Source organism: Protobothrops mucrosquamatus, unplaced genomic scaffold, assembly GCF_001527695.2.
Source record: "Protobothrops mucrosquamatus isolate PMUCROS unplaced genomic scaffold, P.Mucros_1.0 scaffold3390, whole genome shotgun sequence".
NCBI classification, from domain to species: Eukaryota; Metazoa; Chordata; class Lepidosauria; order Squamata; family Viperidae; genus Protobothrops; species Protobothrops mucrosquamatus.
Window position 1 is genome coordinate 148,708 of NW_015389372.1, and position 17,063 is coordinate 165,770.

The following is a 17,063-nucleotide window of genomic DNA, read 5'->3' on the forward strand; positions in this document are numbered from 1 at the left end:
AGACGGGCAGGAAAGTCAAACAGAAGTCACAAGACAACCACAGGGCAATTCACCTAGTGTGGGAAGCAACGGGGAAAACACTACAAGTTCCCCAGGTCCGAGAAGGTCGCTCAGGGTCAAAGGCCCTCCCAAATACCTTGCAGATTACGTAAGGTGAGCATGTTAATTGCAATAACTGAACTAGAGGTTCTGGCTGGTTTACTTGACGTAAACGATGTTGGGGCTATTGGGTCTCTGTATGACGGAACAGTCCCACATCTTACACACACCGTGTGACTTAACTCAACAGTTAATTATATAACCATCACTATGATGGTGTCCATGTGGGCGCCGTAGGGGGGAGGGGTGTTGTGTCTAGGGGGGAGGGGTGTTGTGTCCAGAGCCTGCAAAAGCAGGCTCGGGACGTTGTAAGAGTCCCAGGCATTTGCAAAAGCTGCCCGGGACCAGACTAAGTGGCGCCGGCCTTGCGCGCATGCGCAAGGCGGGAAAAGACCGCCTTGTGATTGGTTGGAATTGCCCGGGGATCAGAAGGTATAAATAGAGGCCTGCGTGCCTCTGCTCGGGTTGTTCGTAGATTGGAAGCAGAGAATAAAGACTTGTTAGAAATGCTTCGTCTCAAGCGCCATTATTCTCCGGACTTAACACCCTGGGATCCAGTGGAGGAGGCAATTTCTCCTCATCACTGACTTCTCCGCTTTCTGCTTTTGGGTGGTCTTCAGAGCTCCTGGCTGTTTCATGCCTTCTTTTGTTAGCCAGCCCAGTTGCTCCTCCAGCCCTTCTGAGGTTCCTGATTTTGCCTCCTCCTCTTGCCCATCCCCTTTAGGTTCAGAGCTCCCCATGTTTTCCAAACATGCCTCCATGCCACCCTTCAAAGTTGCTGAATGCAGCTCTTCTTCATTGTCTGGGCTGACTCCTGGGCCATCCATTACATAATCAGCAGAACAACTTACTTCCAAAAAATGTGGGTGCTCCAACACTGAAGGTTTTTTAGAAGAGATTACACAATCATTTGTCTGAAATGGTATAGGATTTCCAGCTTCAGACTGAAAGATCTCCAAGGTTCATTCCAACTCTGTTAGTCTGTTAACTATACTACCTACACCAGGGGTGTCAAACTCAATTTCACTGAGGGCCGCATCAGCATTGCAGTTGCCCTCAGGGGGCCGGGTGGGTGTGGCCAGGGTGGGCGTGGATGGAGTGGGTGTGGCCTACTGGGTGGGTGTGGCCAGCTCTACATTGTTCACGTCAAAGGTGCCTGTGGGGGCCTGGGCAGGAGTGGGATAGATCTGAGGGTCTCTGGCAGAAGGGGGTGGGATCAGGGCAAGTGCCAAGGCATGGTCCACTGGAGGAGCCTCACTGTTCCTCTCAGGTCATGCAGGGGGGGGGCTTATGGAGCTAAGACTGAATGCGTTTCAGCATAGATGGCCACCACAAAATTGTACATTGGCTCCCAGCTGGCCTGGACCAGGGCCAAGGCAGAGGGGGCTGTTCCCTCACTTTTTCCAGGATGGCTTTGTGGGCCACATGAAACCACTTCGTGGGCCGCATCCGGCCCCCAGGCCTTGTGTTTGACATGTGTGACCTACATCATTAGCTATTTTGTAGATTATCTATGAATTCTATGGAATATGCAATAATTTCTATAATATGAGCTGAGTGATTATCAGTTCTTCTTTACTGTTATTATTAAGTGCTGATATTTTATGAACATTGTTATTAGCCTGAAGCTCATCAACACTAAATCTTGTTTTTCCACTAAAATAAAATGGCCATTACCCATCCCACTCAAAAACACCAATTACATAAGTCTTGAAGGAGTGGGGACAAGTACATCAGTGAAAAATATGCTGCAAAGGCTGGTTCCCAATGACTTTTCCAATGAATCAAATACCCAAGCTACTTTTTATATCAAAAATGCAGAATACACTCAAACAACTCTTCACTATCCAATAAGATAACAAAAATTCCATTGGTATATGGGAATGACTTTGGGATACATGGGAAGAGACGCAACCAAAGGAACACTCAAATAAAAGGCAACTTAGCCCACAACAGGAATGTGGGAAGGACAGGAGGCTCAAAAAAGACCCTCCTTAGTTTCTTGGCCTGTCAAGGAGATGAAGGAAGATACATTCAGACTTGCAAGATTATGTTAATGTAACTTTACCATGATGTAGATCTATCTATCTATCTATCTATCTATCTATCTATCTATCTATCTATCTATCTATCTATCTATCTATCTATCTATCTATCTATCTATCTATCTATCTATCTCTATTGTGTATGCTATCCCTCCCACCAAATGTGACTCTAGATGACTTACAGACCTTCAATTAAAGTGCACCTATAAAACATTAAAATAATAAATAAAGATCTTAAATTTAAAAATCAAATTTAAATAAAACTACCTTGAAATAAAGCAAGATAGAGAGGGAGGGAGTAAAGTGTGCATAGGGAGGAGGTGGGGTGTTATTTACGCTATTAGCCACCTCAAATGTACCAGGCCCACATTGGGGGGCCAGGCTAATAGACAGTCATTCTTCAAGGCCTTTTGGAAGGCCAAAAGGGTCGGTATGGATCTCACATCAGGGGGCACAATGTTCCTGAGGGAGGAGTCATGGCAAGAAAGACTCTTCTTCTGGACCTGACAGATGAAATTTCTTAGCTGACAGGCTCCACAGCTTGCCCTTTCACCATCACCATCAGGGTGAGCTGGTTTCTCAGATAGCCTGGATCCATACCAAGAAGGAATTTAAAGGTGATAATCAACACCTTGAGTTGGACCCAGAAGCAAACTGACAGCCAGTGCAGCTCATGGAACAGTGGTGTAACAGAGGCCTCCCTAGGAGCTCCAAGAACTGCCCATGAAGCTGCATTCTGCACCAGCTGAAGCTTCCACTTACCCTTCAAGGGTAGCTCCATGTAGAACATTTTGCAGTAGCCCAAGTAGTTCAAGCAAGAGATGACCAGGGCTTCAGTGACTGAGTGAAGGGATTCCTGATCCAGGAAAGGGCACAACTGACACACAATACAAAGTTTTAGCCACAACTGCCACCTTCTGTCAAGCAGGAATCACAAGTCCAAGAGAATCTCCAGACTGGCCCCGGGTCTATCTGGGGTAGTGCAACCTCATCCAGAAGTAAAGATGTTAAAGAAGTCCCAGAGCCAGAAGCTCCATGCACCCAAAGTCACTGGTCTTACTAGGATTCAGCCAAAGTCTCTTGTCTCCCACAGCCTCCAGGCACACAAAGGACAGTGAATTAGTTCATCTGCTGTGATTCCTGCATGGCCTACTTCACAAGGTGACATAAAGCCAACATGCGGATGGAGCAAGGCAAGACTTTGAAAACAACTGAGAAAAGTGTAAAACTGGTCAATGTTTAGTTTTGAGCTGCAAATTAACTATTATTAGACTAACATGGGTCACCATATGAAATGGTCCAATAAATTTGAGATCTGTTTCCTTACATAGTCAGAGAGAGGAGGAATAGTAGGTAGAAACCAGATATAATTTCCAACAGTGATTCAAGGTCTTCCTAGACATGGAAGGTAGCAGAAAAATAGTAGGAGGCTGGAGCCCAATCTAAATGGTCCCGAAGAAGTTATTGGCTTACCTGAAGCTCCTATAGGTATCAGAACAATTGTTGGATTTAGAGGACCAAGAAATCCTAAGAAAAAATTATAATCACTTTGTGAGAGAAGAGTTGTATATTTGATTGGAATTCTGCCATATATATCTGGAAATGAAGTAGGGCTCCAGCACCAAACTGCTACCATTACTACTGCTATTGTGGTACAATTTTGGTTAAATGTTCTGAAGCAAGAATACAAAGACACTTTTTCTGCTTTTATAGAATAGGAGAAGAAAATCAGCTGTCAAACTCCCTGGCTGAAAATTGTCAGAAACTACCCAGGCACTCAGCACAGCAATATAGCAATCTTTATTGCATACCATAGTGAAGTCACTTAAAGCAGTCAATTGCCTTCTGTCAATATGAAGATGGATACTTGAGAAGGAGGCAATTCTTTTTTTTACCCACTGAAACTTAAATCTGATATTTTCCCCACTATTCTTATTAATGGACACTTTGTCTTGCAATTTTCAGGTACGATGCCAATTAGTTGTTGAATAATTAGCACTTCTGCTTTGATAAATTCTAGTTTCTAATATAATTGCCCCCAAATGCAATACATAACAGAGTTATGGAATGTACATTCAAAGCTTTAAGGTGATTTTCTTGCAAGAAGGAATGTACATAACTGAAGCATATAAATAGAGGAGTCTTGGCCACTAGCTTTATGAGATGGACATTTGGATTCAGAAATACCTTCAAATTGTATATTAGCTATTTCTGGAGAATGCAATCCATTCAGAATAGGGAATCTATAATGTCTCTGGAATTAGAACTATTCACAGTGAACATCTCTTACTGTCACCTCCATCTTCATCCATCTTATCTGGATTCATTTTCAATATATCATGCTGTATTCAAACTATTCAGAGAGCCAAATCATAGATTTGCATGCCATCAGAATACCGAAATATAAATTTGAGAATGTTTTTGCCTGCAGATGATTTTGTATTGCTGGATAAGAATGCAAACAATTTGCAGTGAATGTTAGATGACATGATGCAATGAGGGGTATGGATCTAAAGATATTTTTTTTTAAACGAAAGTAATTATGAAAAGATAATGGTATGAATGATTGCAAGCTATATATATAAATGGTGGAAATTAAATGAAATTTTTATACTCTGGAAAATATTTAGTAAAAATCAAAAAAATGATGGATAAATTTTAAATCATGCAAATTCTGATAGAAATATAATATTCAGTATTGTATCTATTCTAAAAAATAAATATTTGTCAAAAGAAGCAAGAAGGTTGGACATTAGATTGTATTTCTGCTACTTTTCAGTATAGAAGTAAGAGTTGGATACATTAGAAGAAACAAAAATAAATCGAGTATGGTAGAAAAAGGTTGCTGAAAAACTGTGTTAAAACCATGATTTAAGGTAACAAAATAAATGAATACTAGATAAACATAGATTCAGTATAAAAGTGAACAACTATTGGAAAAGAAACATTTTCAACTGGTTTCTTATAAAAGAATGAATGAGGACCGATTCATAGAATAAATAATTGAAAGTATAAGCCGTTCAGAGTCACATACAATTAGAATGGCATATAGGCCTCAGTAAGTAAATGAATAAATATTGAGAAAGTTGTAATTATATGGAATTGAAGAGATCCTCATATAGAGAAAAATGAAGTTCAAAGAACAAAAGGCAATCTTGATGGCGGCAACTGTAAGGGTAGTTTTGCAAGTAGAGAAAGATAACTATGGTTCTGCAACAAAGTATTTACATTTTATTTTCTTTTGTTTTATCTTTCTTTTTAACTGCTTTTGTTTATTGTTTATTATTTTTCCATTGCCCTTATATTTTTTAGAACAAATGTTTCTTTTGTTAATAATTCTTGAACAGCAGTCACAAGTTCAATTTCCTTCAGGTGCATCCTATAATCTCACTTGGATCTATCATATTTATTTTAGAAATGTTCTCATAAACATGAACTTGAGTTCCATTTCTTTCCAGAAAAGCTATCAAAACTGCAATTATTATGGAATAGGATGGATATGTTTAGAAACATTTCTCCCCATCTGTTTTCTTTACTTGATAATATATTCATTGATCATATAGGGAATATAAGTCAAAATTCTCCAAATTTAATCATTTGTTGAAATGATTTAGCAGTGCCCATTCAGAGCCAGTCAGTAACTAAATTGTGTCAGAACACACCACTGAGAGAGACAATTTCTCCTGCTGTTACTTTGATCATTTATACATGTACTGAATAATGGCAGATTTGAGGCAAATATAAAATAATTTATGAGGTACATATCATGTAATACTAATTAGAAATTAGTAGGATTTTTCTACCTTTAGACAAAGTTAAGCATTAAGATAATATTTTTATCCTTATATAATAAGGACCAAAAAGAAAGATGGAATGAGAAGCCAGAATCAAAAGTAGACAGGGCCATACTTCTCTCTCTCTCTCTCTCTCTCTCTCTCTCTCTCTCTCTCTCTCTCTCTCTCTCACACACACACACACACACACACACACACACACACAGAGAGAGAGAGAGAGAGAGAGAGAGAGAGAGAGAAAGACACATATTGCTTTTGAAATCTGTCTAAAGCCCACATAAATAAGGTTCAAAGAAATCTCTGAAGACCATTTATTTTTCTTTCTGTAACCATGAATTTGATGGATCTTTAGCTCAGTGACCTTTACTGTTATTGTGATATATGGTTGTGACAGAAATGAGAAGCCATCCCAAAACTGGAGTCATCAGGCTATGTTGGGACTACATGTTCCACTCAAAAAAGACCAATGATTGAAGAAAGCAGTTCTTGACTTTTATAAGATACATAACAACCTCAGACCTCTGAAGCCTTAGTATTAAAAAAAAAAAGCCGCTGAAGATATTACCTATTGTGGTAACGAAACATTCGGAAATCAACTCACAATCTCAGAGAACGAACCTTCACCCTTATCCTTAGTATTATATTATATCTATCTGTTTAATAAGATTTCTACAATAACTTCTATAAGTAAAGGAGTCTCTCATTGATGCCAAAATAAAAATTAAGAGAACTATATTTAGGCTGTAGTTTAATAATTTCTTGCAGCCATATGCATTTTTTTTAAAGTGCATATGGTAAAGTACCACCACCTGTTTTTAAACTACTAACAAAGTGACATAGCAGATTGCCAGTGGTATGAAGTATACTAGTACTATCATGAAAATATAAAGATTTACACAGTTCAAAACAACATCTAGGTAAAACTGACTATCCATTTTATTATTATGACACCACAAATTGACATTTTTTGTTTTGATTTCTATTCATTCATGGTTTGTATCATATTTTGCGATCCTTTAATTTAATTATATATATGGCATTCTATGGCCTAGTTTTCCTTATTTTAGAAACCTGTAAATTACTCTTAGAATTGTTCTTTCTTTCCCAGCTTTCTAGAGCTAAGCATGAATTAGCAAATGTAGAATCAATCACCTGTTTGGGAAGAAATACATTTCTTATTTCAGAAACTAATGAACCTGTATACTACTATTAGCAGGAAAGGTAATTTATCTGTGATTATTGTTGTGTATGTTATTGTTTTTATTTTATTGCAGAACTTTATTTTCTGCAGCAAAAAGTTACTAAACTATTTTTATCTTTCAAATATGCCAATTGACTATTACACACATTCAGAGATTATTTAGGACAATGCAAAATAATATTATTTGGTTTTCTAAGTGAGGAGTCCCCAACCCCCAGGCCGCAGCCCACTACTGAGCCATGGCCTCTTAGAAACCTGGCTGGGGGGGGGGCGAGCAAGTGTGAATGAAGCTCCCCTCTCACAAGTTAGGGACCTTTGTGTGAGAGTGCAAGCGCTTCTGCTCATACAAATGAAGCTGTGCATGCGCACGTGTGCCTGCCACTTACATGCCCCCCCTGCACCAGGCTGGATTGCCAATCTAAAAAGGTTGGGGACCAATGTTCTAAGCCAGGGGTCCCCAACCTGTGGGCCGCAGCCCACTACTGGGCTGTAGCCTACTGGCCACCAGGCCATGGAACAAGCTGGCCAATGGGCTCATGTGTGTTTACGCACCTAACCCCACTCATGCTAGCACCGTGAAAACAGGGTGCCGCGCTGCAAAAACAGGGCATCGTGCGGCAAAAACGGGGCAGTGCTAGCATTGCGCGTTCTTGCGGCCGTTTGTGTGTGTGCGCATGTGCGTAAAATGCTTTCCTCCGGTACACCAACTGAGAAAGGTTGAAGATCTCTGTTCTAAGCAATATGATTTTGTTTAACAGTTCTTTAGAATTCATTTCTATGTAAACCATCAGTAAACATTGTTCCAGATATAAAAGGAAAATCATCTACCTTAATTGTGCTAGTGTGAGCTCCAGGATATTCTTTTTCTTCCAGGGTTGACCAGCGCTGTATAAATTTTGACACCAAAGGATCATCATAGTCCACTATTTGAAATCCTGACACATTAGCTCCTCCAAACTGTATTTTTGATAAATCTCCATCAGTAAATCCCTGGACATGGAAAATATAAATTTCAGTTGTACAATAGTTCAATATTTCATCTGTTTTATGGATATTTTGCATTTGTACGCAGCCTAGAATCCATAGGACTTGGATATTTAAATTGAATAAAAAGAGAATACAAAATATAAACTTCAGTCATGCACTTTCACCAGAGCTCCTACAATCTATCAGCTAGAAAGATTTTTAGGCCCTGTATTTTGATGTAGAACTTCCAAGTGATATAGATTAAATATAGGGAATTCTCATCTTATGATCATAACTGGGACTGTAAATTCTATTGTTAAGCAATGTTGCCATTAAATGAGTCACACCAGATTTTTGTGACCTTTTTTGCTGTGGTCATTAAGAAAATCCAGCTTTCCCCATTGACTTTGCTTGTCAGAAGCTTGATAGAAGGTCACAAATGGAGATTATGTAACTGGTTGCCAAGCATTCAAACTTTAATCATGTGAACCTGGGGATACTCCAACAGGCATAAGTCACCACTGTAATTTTGAATAATCATAAAAGAAATGGTCGTAAATTGACAACACCTGTACTCCAAAATTTCAAATCCTGGAATTTAAACTCCACTTTTCCATAGGCTTTGTTATAAATAGACACACACATACATGGGCACACACAGACACACAGACACACACACAGACACACACACACATTTGCATATTGGTGTATTATATATGAATTGATTTTACTTCTTCCTTGTAGATGAGAGTACTTTCATGTTTTTAAAAACTTTTTTCAGATAAGCAGCCTTATATACTTTACAATGTTGTTATATTTTGTGTGTTAGTTTGGACAGCCTCAAAGTAAGTTTTTACAGGAGGAAGGCAAAGGGAGGACAAATGACAGAGCACTGCAATACTGTAATGCAAATTCATGTACTTAAGTGTGATGTCACGATGCGGGCATGAAAGGACAGAATTTGCATTGTGACATCTTGATGCTACATAGAATCTTTAACACAGCATGGACACAACTAACTGCACCTCCCGATTGGCAACAAGTAAAGAAAGGGAGGAAATGAAAATACATGCAGTATCAAGGCATCTCACTCTTGAGACAGGTAGAGAAAAAGTACACCAAAATAATAGAAATGAAATTAAGACCAGTTATAGAACCACTAGCAGAAGAGCAGATGGGTTTTAGAAAAAATAGAAACTGCACAGATGCACTTTTTGTGCTTAAACAACTAATAGAAAAGAAGATGGAATACAGTAAGAATCTCTTTGTCACATTTGTAGATTGAGAGAAAGCATTTGATAAGAGTTGATAAGAAATTATTATAGCAAACATTGATCCCATACAGAGTATGTGAACATCTTATTAGGGTATGAAAAACTTATAGAGTGATTGCAGAGGTGTAGTCAAAACAAACCAAGGAACATCGGAACCCTTCATAGTAACATACAGAATAAAACAGGGATGTGTACTACAGTATCATCACTATTATTTATCACCTACATTGACAGCATAAGTGAAGAAGCCAAACCCAAGAATGGAAATAATATCAACTACTCTTTGCAGATAATCAGGCAAGTACAGCTAAGAAGCTGCAATAATATCTTATGGCCATGAACCAAGAATGCAAGAAAAATAATATGAGAATCAGAAAAGAGAAAACAGAAGTAATGGCAATTGGAAGGAAAAAAAGCATACCCTAAACATAGCAATAAAAGGAATAAGCATAAAACAAGTATCAAAGTTCAACAACGTTCACCAAAGATGGCAAAAAGGGATGAAGATATTAACATATGATGCAGTAAGGCAAATCAAGTATTAGAACAGCATGCTCCACTCCTACAACATAAGGCAATATGATCAGTACAAAGAAGCATCTCATACAAAGCATACTTATCCCCACCCTAAGTTACCAGTGCCAAACATGGACATTTACAATAAAACATAAACAAAAGTTAGTCATCATGGAAATGAGATGTTTGAGGAAAGCAGCTGGAGTGACCAGAAGAGATAAAATCAGAAATGAGACCATAAGAGAAAGAATTGGCATAGAACCAATATTAAATTACATACAGAAACAGAAAATAAAGTGGTTTGCTCATCTGGAGAGGATGTTGTGGGATTTCATACCATACAAGCACATACAAAAAGAGGAGAAGGTCAAAGAGCACAAGCCAAACCCAGAAGATGGAGAGACAACATCAAAGATATAGTACAACGACATCAATTAACAAAGCTCAAGAAATAGAAAGAAAACTGAATTATATGAAGCAAAGACATTTTGAGTTTGCAAATAAACCAGGAAGATGGTTGGCATATAAACTAAGAAAGGAAAGGGAAAAAAGAATGATTGAGAAAATCTGTGAAGACAACAATGTAATAACAGACAATGAGGTTATTAAAAAGTCTTTTCATTGTTTCTATTTCAATTTGTATAAAAAGCAGGAATTCGATATGTCTAAAATAGATGAATATTTGTTAAGACAACAGTTGCCTAAACTTTCACAAACTCAGAGACAACTTATGAATGACCCAGTAACTGTCTTTGAAATATCAGAAGCTATTAAAAAAACAAAATCAGGTAAAGCTCCAGATCCAAATGGCCTTACAAGCCAATATTATAGATGCTTCAAAGAGGAACTTCTTCAGCCACTAGAGGATATAATGAACGATATATTATGAGGGGAAAGATATTTCAAACATGGAAAGAAGCCAATATTGTGTTATTACCAAAGAAAGGTCAAGATGCTACAAAGGTAAAGAATTACAGACCAATTTCATTATTAAAAAAGGACTATAAACTCTTTGCCGCAGTTTTGGCAGAAAGATTAAACAAGATTTTATAGGTATATATCCATGAAGACCAATCTGGCATTCTGCCCAAAAAACAGTTAAGGGATAATGTGAGGACTGTTTTGAATATTATTGAATATTTACAATATCATAATGAGAAACAGGGTTTACCAGATTTGAAACTGTATTTTAATGCTTGCTGTTTGATCTGGCTAAAAGAGTGGGTGACCCTCCAGAATAAGAGGCTACTTGATTTAGAAGGTCATGAACTAAGATTTGGATGGCATGGTTATTTATGGTATGACAAGGGTAAAGTAAATGTTGATTTTAACAATCACTTTGTTAGACGTATAGACGGAATAAATATAAAACAAGGTTTTCTACAAGGATGCCGCTTTGGGTGTGCCCCCAGGAAGTTTTTTTTTAAGAAAAGAAATGGTGGTGAAGTTGGATTGGTGGACTTATGATAAAATAATATCCTAGAATTAGAGCTAGAATTAGGACATATCTGCCACAGGTTTACATATTTACAACTGAAAGAAAGATTTAAATTAGACAAAAAGACCTATGGGTTTGATTCTGTTAAAAATGAATTGAAAATCCTACTGTGTAGTAGTGATGAACATATCATTGCTAAGGTCTATAAAATGTTATTGAATTTGAATTTGGAAAGTGAATATGTAAAGCATTGTATGATTCAGTGGACAAGGAACTTTGGATACAATGCAAAGCTTGAACAATGGGAGAATATGTGGATGAAAGGTTTAAAATTTACATTAAATTATAATTTAAATGTAAATTTTTATAAGATGATGTATTTATCACCAGATAAGTTATCAAGAATGTATAAAAGTATTTCAAATGAATGCAGGAAATGCAAATGTAAAGAATTGACTTTTTATCATTTATGATGGACATGTGATAAAGCAAAGAAATACTGGAGTAGGATTCATATTCTAAGACAGATGATTCTTAAAGTGAATATAAAGATGCTTTTCTTTTGGGTTTAATGGAAAAAGACTTGGGGAAAAAATTGGAACTTGATGTTATATATGTTGATGGCAGCAATATTACTCTATACACAGAAATGTAAGGATACTTCAATCCCCACAATGGATGAATGGCTGCAAAAGCTGATGGAGTTAGCAGAGATGGATAAATTGGCTGCTTTGATAAAAGAAAAAAAACACACATACTTTTGTTTCTACTAGGAAACCACTCTGGATTTTATGCTTGAGGTGGAAAAAAATGAAATTTTGATTTTGGTTGTACTGATTAGATAGATCTGTTATTATAGAAATAGCTAGTTTATACTAATATGTAAAAGTAAAAAATTGAGGTCCGATGTTACTTCTTATTCTACTGCACCAAAGGGAGGTCGGAAGTCAATGCCTTTTCTTTCTTTTTCTCTTCTTCTCTACATTTTTTTCTTCCCTTTTCCCTCCTCTATTTTTCTTATTATTTGCTTTTGTATTTTTGTGTTTTATATTATAAACCAGGGGTGTCAAACTGCCGGCCCATGGGCCAGACGCGTCACATGGAAGCTGCGCCCACTCCATTGCCAGCAATGGCAAAACCGGCCCGATACGTTGAGCGACGTCACGTGCTGTCGTGAGTTTGACATGCCTGTTATAAACTAATAAAAAGAAAAAAAGAATGGTTGAGGCCGCCAGAAAAGCAACTTGTATCTCCCTCGACACTTGAAGCAGTAAAGGAGAAAATAGAGAAGAAGACATTATAATGTACATGCCATAATGTACATTCCTAACACACTGGTTAGGAATGGACTTCTTAATGTGTGTTAAAAAAGATTTGTGTGCTTGGCGACCACTGTACATTTATGACAGTTACACTGTCCTGTGAGCACGTGATCACCATTTGTAACCTTCCCATCTGACTTCCAACAAGCAAAGTCAATGGGAGGGGAAAAGGAAGGTTGCACATTAAAGTCACTTGATATTTCACTTAACAACTATGATGATTCACTTAGGATTTAGGATTTATTTCATTTATACCCCGCCCTTCTCCCGGAGGACTCAGGGCGGCTTACAGCCAGTTAAAACAATTACACAAAATACAAATCTAAGATAAATTAAAAATAAATATTCGAATCGGCCGCACTACTAAAATTTAATTAAAACCAATTTAAAATTACCCCTAGGCCAGTCCTGCCTGCTGAAACAGCNAGGCCACAGGCAGCCAGTGCAGCTCGCGCAGCAGCGGCGTTACATGGGAGCGACGAGTCACTCCCATCACCGCCCGCGCGGCCGCATTCTGGACTAACTGGAGCCTCCGAGTGCTCCTCAAGGGGAGCCCCATGTAGAGAGCATTACAGTAGTCCAGGCGGGAGGTAACAAGAGCATGGGTGACTGTGCGCAAAGCATCAAAAAAGGTAATAAAATAAGATGCAGTCATGTGATGCCTCACTTAACAACCACACCACTTAATAATGAATTTTCCAGTTCTTAGTTTGTCATAAATGAACAACTACCTGTATCAATAATATGGAGCCATTTGTTGCCTTGGCTTATTAGCCACAATTTGAATTAATCATGATTTATATATAAAGCATGATTACTATTTAAATAAATGGTTTTGTTCTGTTGTTTATATCAGAAGAAAAAGGAAGATACTGTCTCTAAATACTGCACACTATGATCAAATTTCTGAAAACTGTTTCAATGCTTTTTTCTTACAGGTACACCATAATTTAAATTTTTACATAGAATTTTATTTAATTTGAAATAATGTTTTCTATTATTACTCAGAGAATATTCATATCATACAGTTTTATATGTAATTTGTATTTTATCATACAGTTTGTAATATTTTATCATACAGTTTGTAATATTAACAGCCAGCTCATAGAACAGCTAAATACACACACACACACACACACACACACACCCTTGCAGACAACACAATGTGTATATGTCATATTTGAGGCCAACAAAAATTGATTTATTCCCTATTTTCTCATATATGGTAATCATATGGAGGATAGTAACAATATAGGGCTACAGTGAATGGCAGCTAAGCATAGTTGTGTAATCAAAGGTAGGAGGATATAATCAGAACTAAAAAAGCTGATGATTTGATATGATAATGTAAGAACCAAGAATAAATACTTCCAATATTCTTTGTTTTTTTTCAGAGAGCAACAGACCTTTCATTAAATATTGTATACAAAATCATGCATAAAATATACTTTAACCTTGGAAATATTACATGTTCAGGCAAGTATTTAACTTACCAAATTTGCAATGATGTAGTGATATCCTTTTACATGTTTACCAATAGTAATAACCTAGAAGGGAATCAAATAACTGATTTGCTTGGGGAAAAGTTACAGAGACAATAAAACATATTTCACAAATTACAATAACAGAATGATTATATTGAAAAAATAAATGGCAATATACCTTACTTTATGTTGATGAATTCATTGTAGGTTAAAATATGGATTTTATTTTTAATTGTCATGAAAATGGTTTTCAGTCCAAAAGCTCTAAAATATTTCATTTTTATATTCATTTTCATTCTCAAAGCTTGCCAACAATAAACTAGCATGTTCCATTCTCCTCCCACTGAGCAAGAAATAGCAATATTTTTACCAGCAACAGAATTTAGACCCTATTGCCTGTACATGTGATGCCTTTAAGATTGTTTTAGTTGACGCTATATATATGGTTTAATGTTTTGATTTTTTTTACAGAGGGTATTTTTATACACTGTCCACTAGAGTTGGACAGCAATAATAAATGTGAGTAAATAAAATAAAATAAAACTGCCTCATTCCCTATGTTGAGTGGTGAGACAACCTTTAGATCCCATGACTAGCTGAGATTACTACATAGAACTATGGAGGATGGCACAGCTGTCTATTAGGTGACCAAGTAACTCTGCAACTTCTGATTGCTGGCCTAGCATACATGGTGCTATTCAAATACAAGACATAGGACAGTCATTTCTATATTCTAAATATGTCTGAACATATTTATTTAATGGACAACTAAAAACACAATGGAGCTAAAGCTGTTAAGTGTAGCTGGGAATCTATGGAACATTGGCAATTCCCTTGGTATTGTCTATTGCTGCCCAGTGTCCATTAGAGTTGGGAAGCTAATAAATTTGAATAAATAAATGTGCACTTTGTGTGCAAACAAAAATGCCATCCATTTTATTAGGCAGACTCCAGATCCAAGTTCATAAACATGGTTTATCTGGAATTGTTTTAACAGTTACATTTCTATTTGATGGAACAGAAATAACCTATTGTCAGATAGCAAATACAAATAGTCCTTGTTGAGCAACTGCAATTAGTTTCAGTGAAATGATTACTAAGTGTCCTGGTCACTAAGTAAACTGAGAGAAAGAGAAAAAGAGGGAGAGGGAGAGGGAGGGAGGGAGGGAGAGAGAGAGAGAGAGAGAGAGAGAGAGAGAGAGAGAGAGAGAGAGAGAGAGAGAGAGATGCTGTAAAGACCATTGGTTACTGCTGCCTCATTCAGATAAAATTATCTCATGCAGCAACACCAGTATTACTCTCACTCCAGCATGCATTGTTCTCAGCTGCAGAAATATGGATATAAGTGTGCACATTGATTGCTAAACAAGGATTGTAAAGTTTAGCAACTACCTGTAATGTTGACGTTTCAAATAATAGTTTACCAATCAAGGGACATGAATACCCAATGCCAGACAAATTAATTTCTCTCTTCAAAGTACTAATTGAACTGTAATAACTTATATAACAGTTTGCTGCCCATTTATTTGTCTAATATTACATCGTCACTCTAATAGTAGGACTGGTATTGTAATGCAACAGCACAGTTAATATATACTGGTTACCACATAAATAGAGAAATTATTAATAAATATAATAATTTGTTTATCAATGCTACTAAATAAGCACATAATGTTGATTACCAACAATAATTTCACAGTTGCTTTCAAATATATTGAAAAAGAAAGAGTAGCAAACCTGATCTACAATGTCATTGACTTTATCCCGTTCACAGTCAAGAATTACTCGTCTTTCCTTTTTTATCTCCAAATCTTGAAACAATGAACGATACGTTTCATCTTTTCTATCATTGTTAATATTCCCCACATTTATAGCAGTCACTTGCCATTTCTTTTCAGCTGCAGTGTCTAGTACAGCTTGTAATGTTGACAGTCCTGATGATATAGAAAAATTCAGTATTCACTTAAACTTACATAATCTGAAATGTGTATATACAGTATATTACAATAACCCTTCAACCTAAGCAAATTAGCTTCACCACCATTTCTTTTCTTTAAAAAAAGATGAAGTCATGACCATTAATTATTTGGACCTCTAATGATTTCTGTGCAAGGATGTAACAACTCCTTAACTACATCCATTTGTTTTCCTTAGAGGTTCCTTTTGGAATAGATATTACTATTTTGGGAAATAATATTTTTTTGCAATTGGAAAGAGGAAATAATATGATAAATCAATAACTAAATGCCTTTGAATTGTTTGTTTTTCCTGTGTGCTGGTAATGCACAAAATAAAGCTCTTCTCTAATGGAAGCCAATACTGCATGTATACCTGTTATTTATCAGATTTGTATACAGCAAAATTCAGAATAGATTCACATGGGACACTTCAAAAATACAAGAAAAACAATACAAATTAAAATGCTGATAGTAAAGATCAATATAAAATTAAATAGAATAAAATAATACAAGCAAACAAAACAATAGATGACATTAATCAGCTCATTCCAAATATCTTCTGAAAAAACTTTGTCTTCGCCTGTTTCCGGAAAGTAACCCAGGGGTTCCCAACCGGAGGTGCAAGAAGATATTCCAGGGGCTGCAAAAACTTGGGTTTTCAAAGTTATAGTGTATGTGCATAATTTGTTGTCATTATTTTGAACTTTTGTAAGGGATGCAAGGATATATCAGAAGTGTTCTAGGGGTGCAGGATATAGAAAAGGTTGGGAGCTGCTGGTCTAACCAATCCTTGAGTGGAAGATTGTTTGACAAAATAGGCAACAGAATTAAGAAGCAGCACCTGTGTGTCTTCTGCCCCCTTCATCTCACAAAAGTGGGGATCCAAAAAGAGATCCACCTAGGATTCTTTTATTGGAGAGGTGAGATTTCTATTGGAGAAGGTGGCCATCTAAGCATCAAATCCTA

General features: G+C 36.9%; 1 protein-coding gene across 1 annotated transcript in view; it reads right to left on the minus strand.

The window, feature by feature from the left end:
• LOC107297577 (glutamate receptor 2-like) overlaps positions 1-16,073 on the minus strand; it is a gene marked incomplete at its 5' end in the record, with an annotated part of 39,454 nt that extends 23,381 nt beyond the window's left edge. Inside the window, 3 exons of the mRNA XM_015826938.1 lie at positions 7,968-8,129; positions 14,149-14,202; positions 15,877-16,073. Coding sequence (XP_015682424.1) covers positions 7,968-8,129; positions 14,149-14,202; positions 15,877-16,073 — 413 coding nt within the window. The remainder of the gene's footprint in view (positions 1-7,967; positions 8,130-14,148; positions 14,203-15,876) is intronic.
• Between the last annotated feature and the right edge of the window lie 990 nt (positions 16,074-17,063).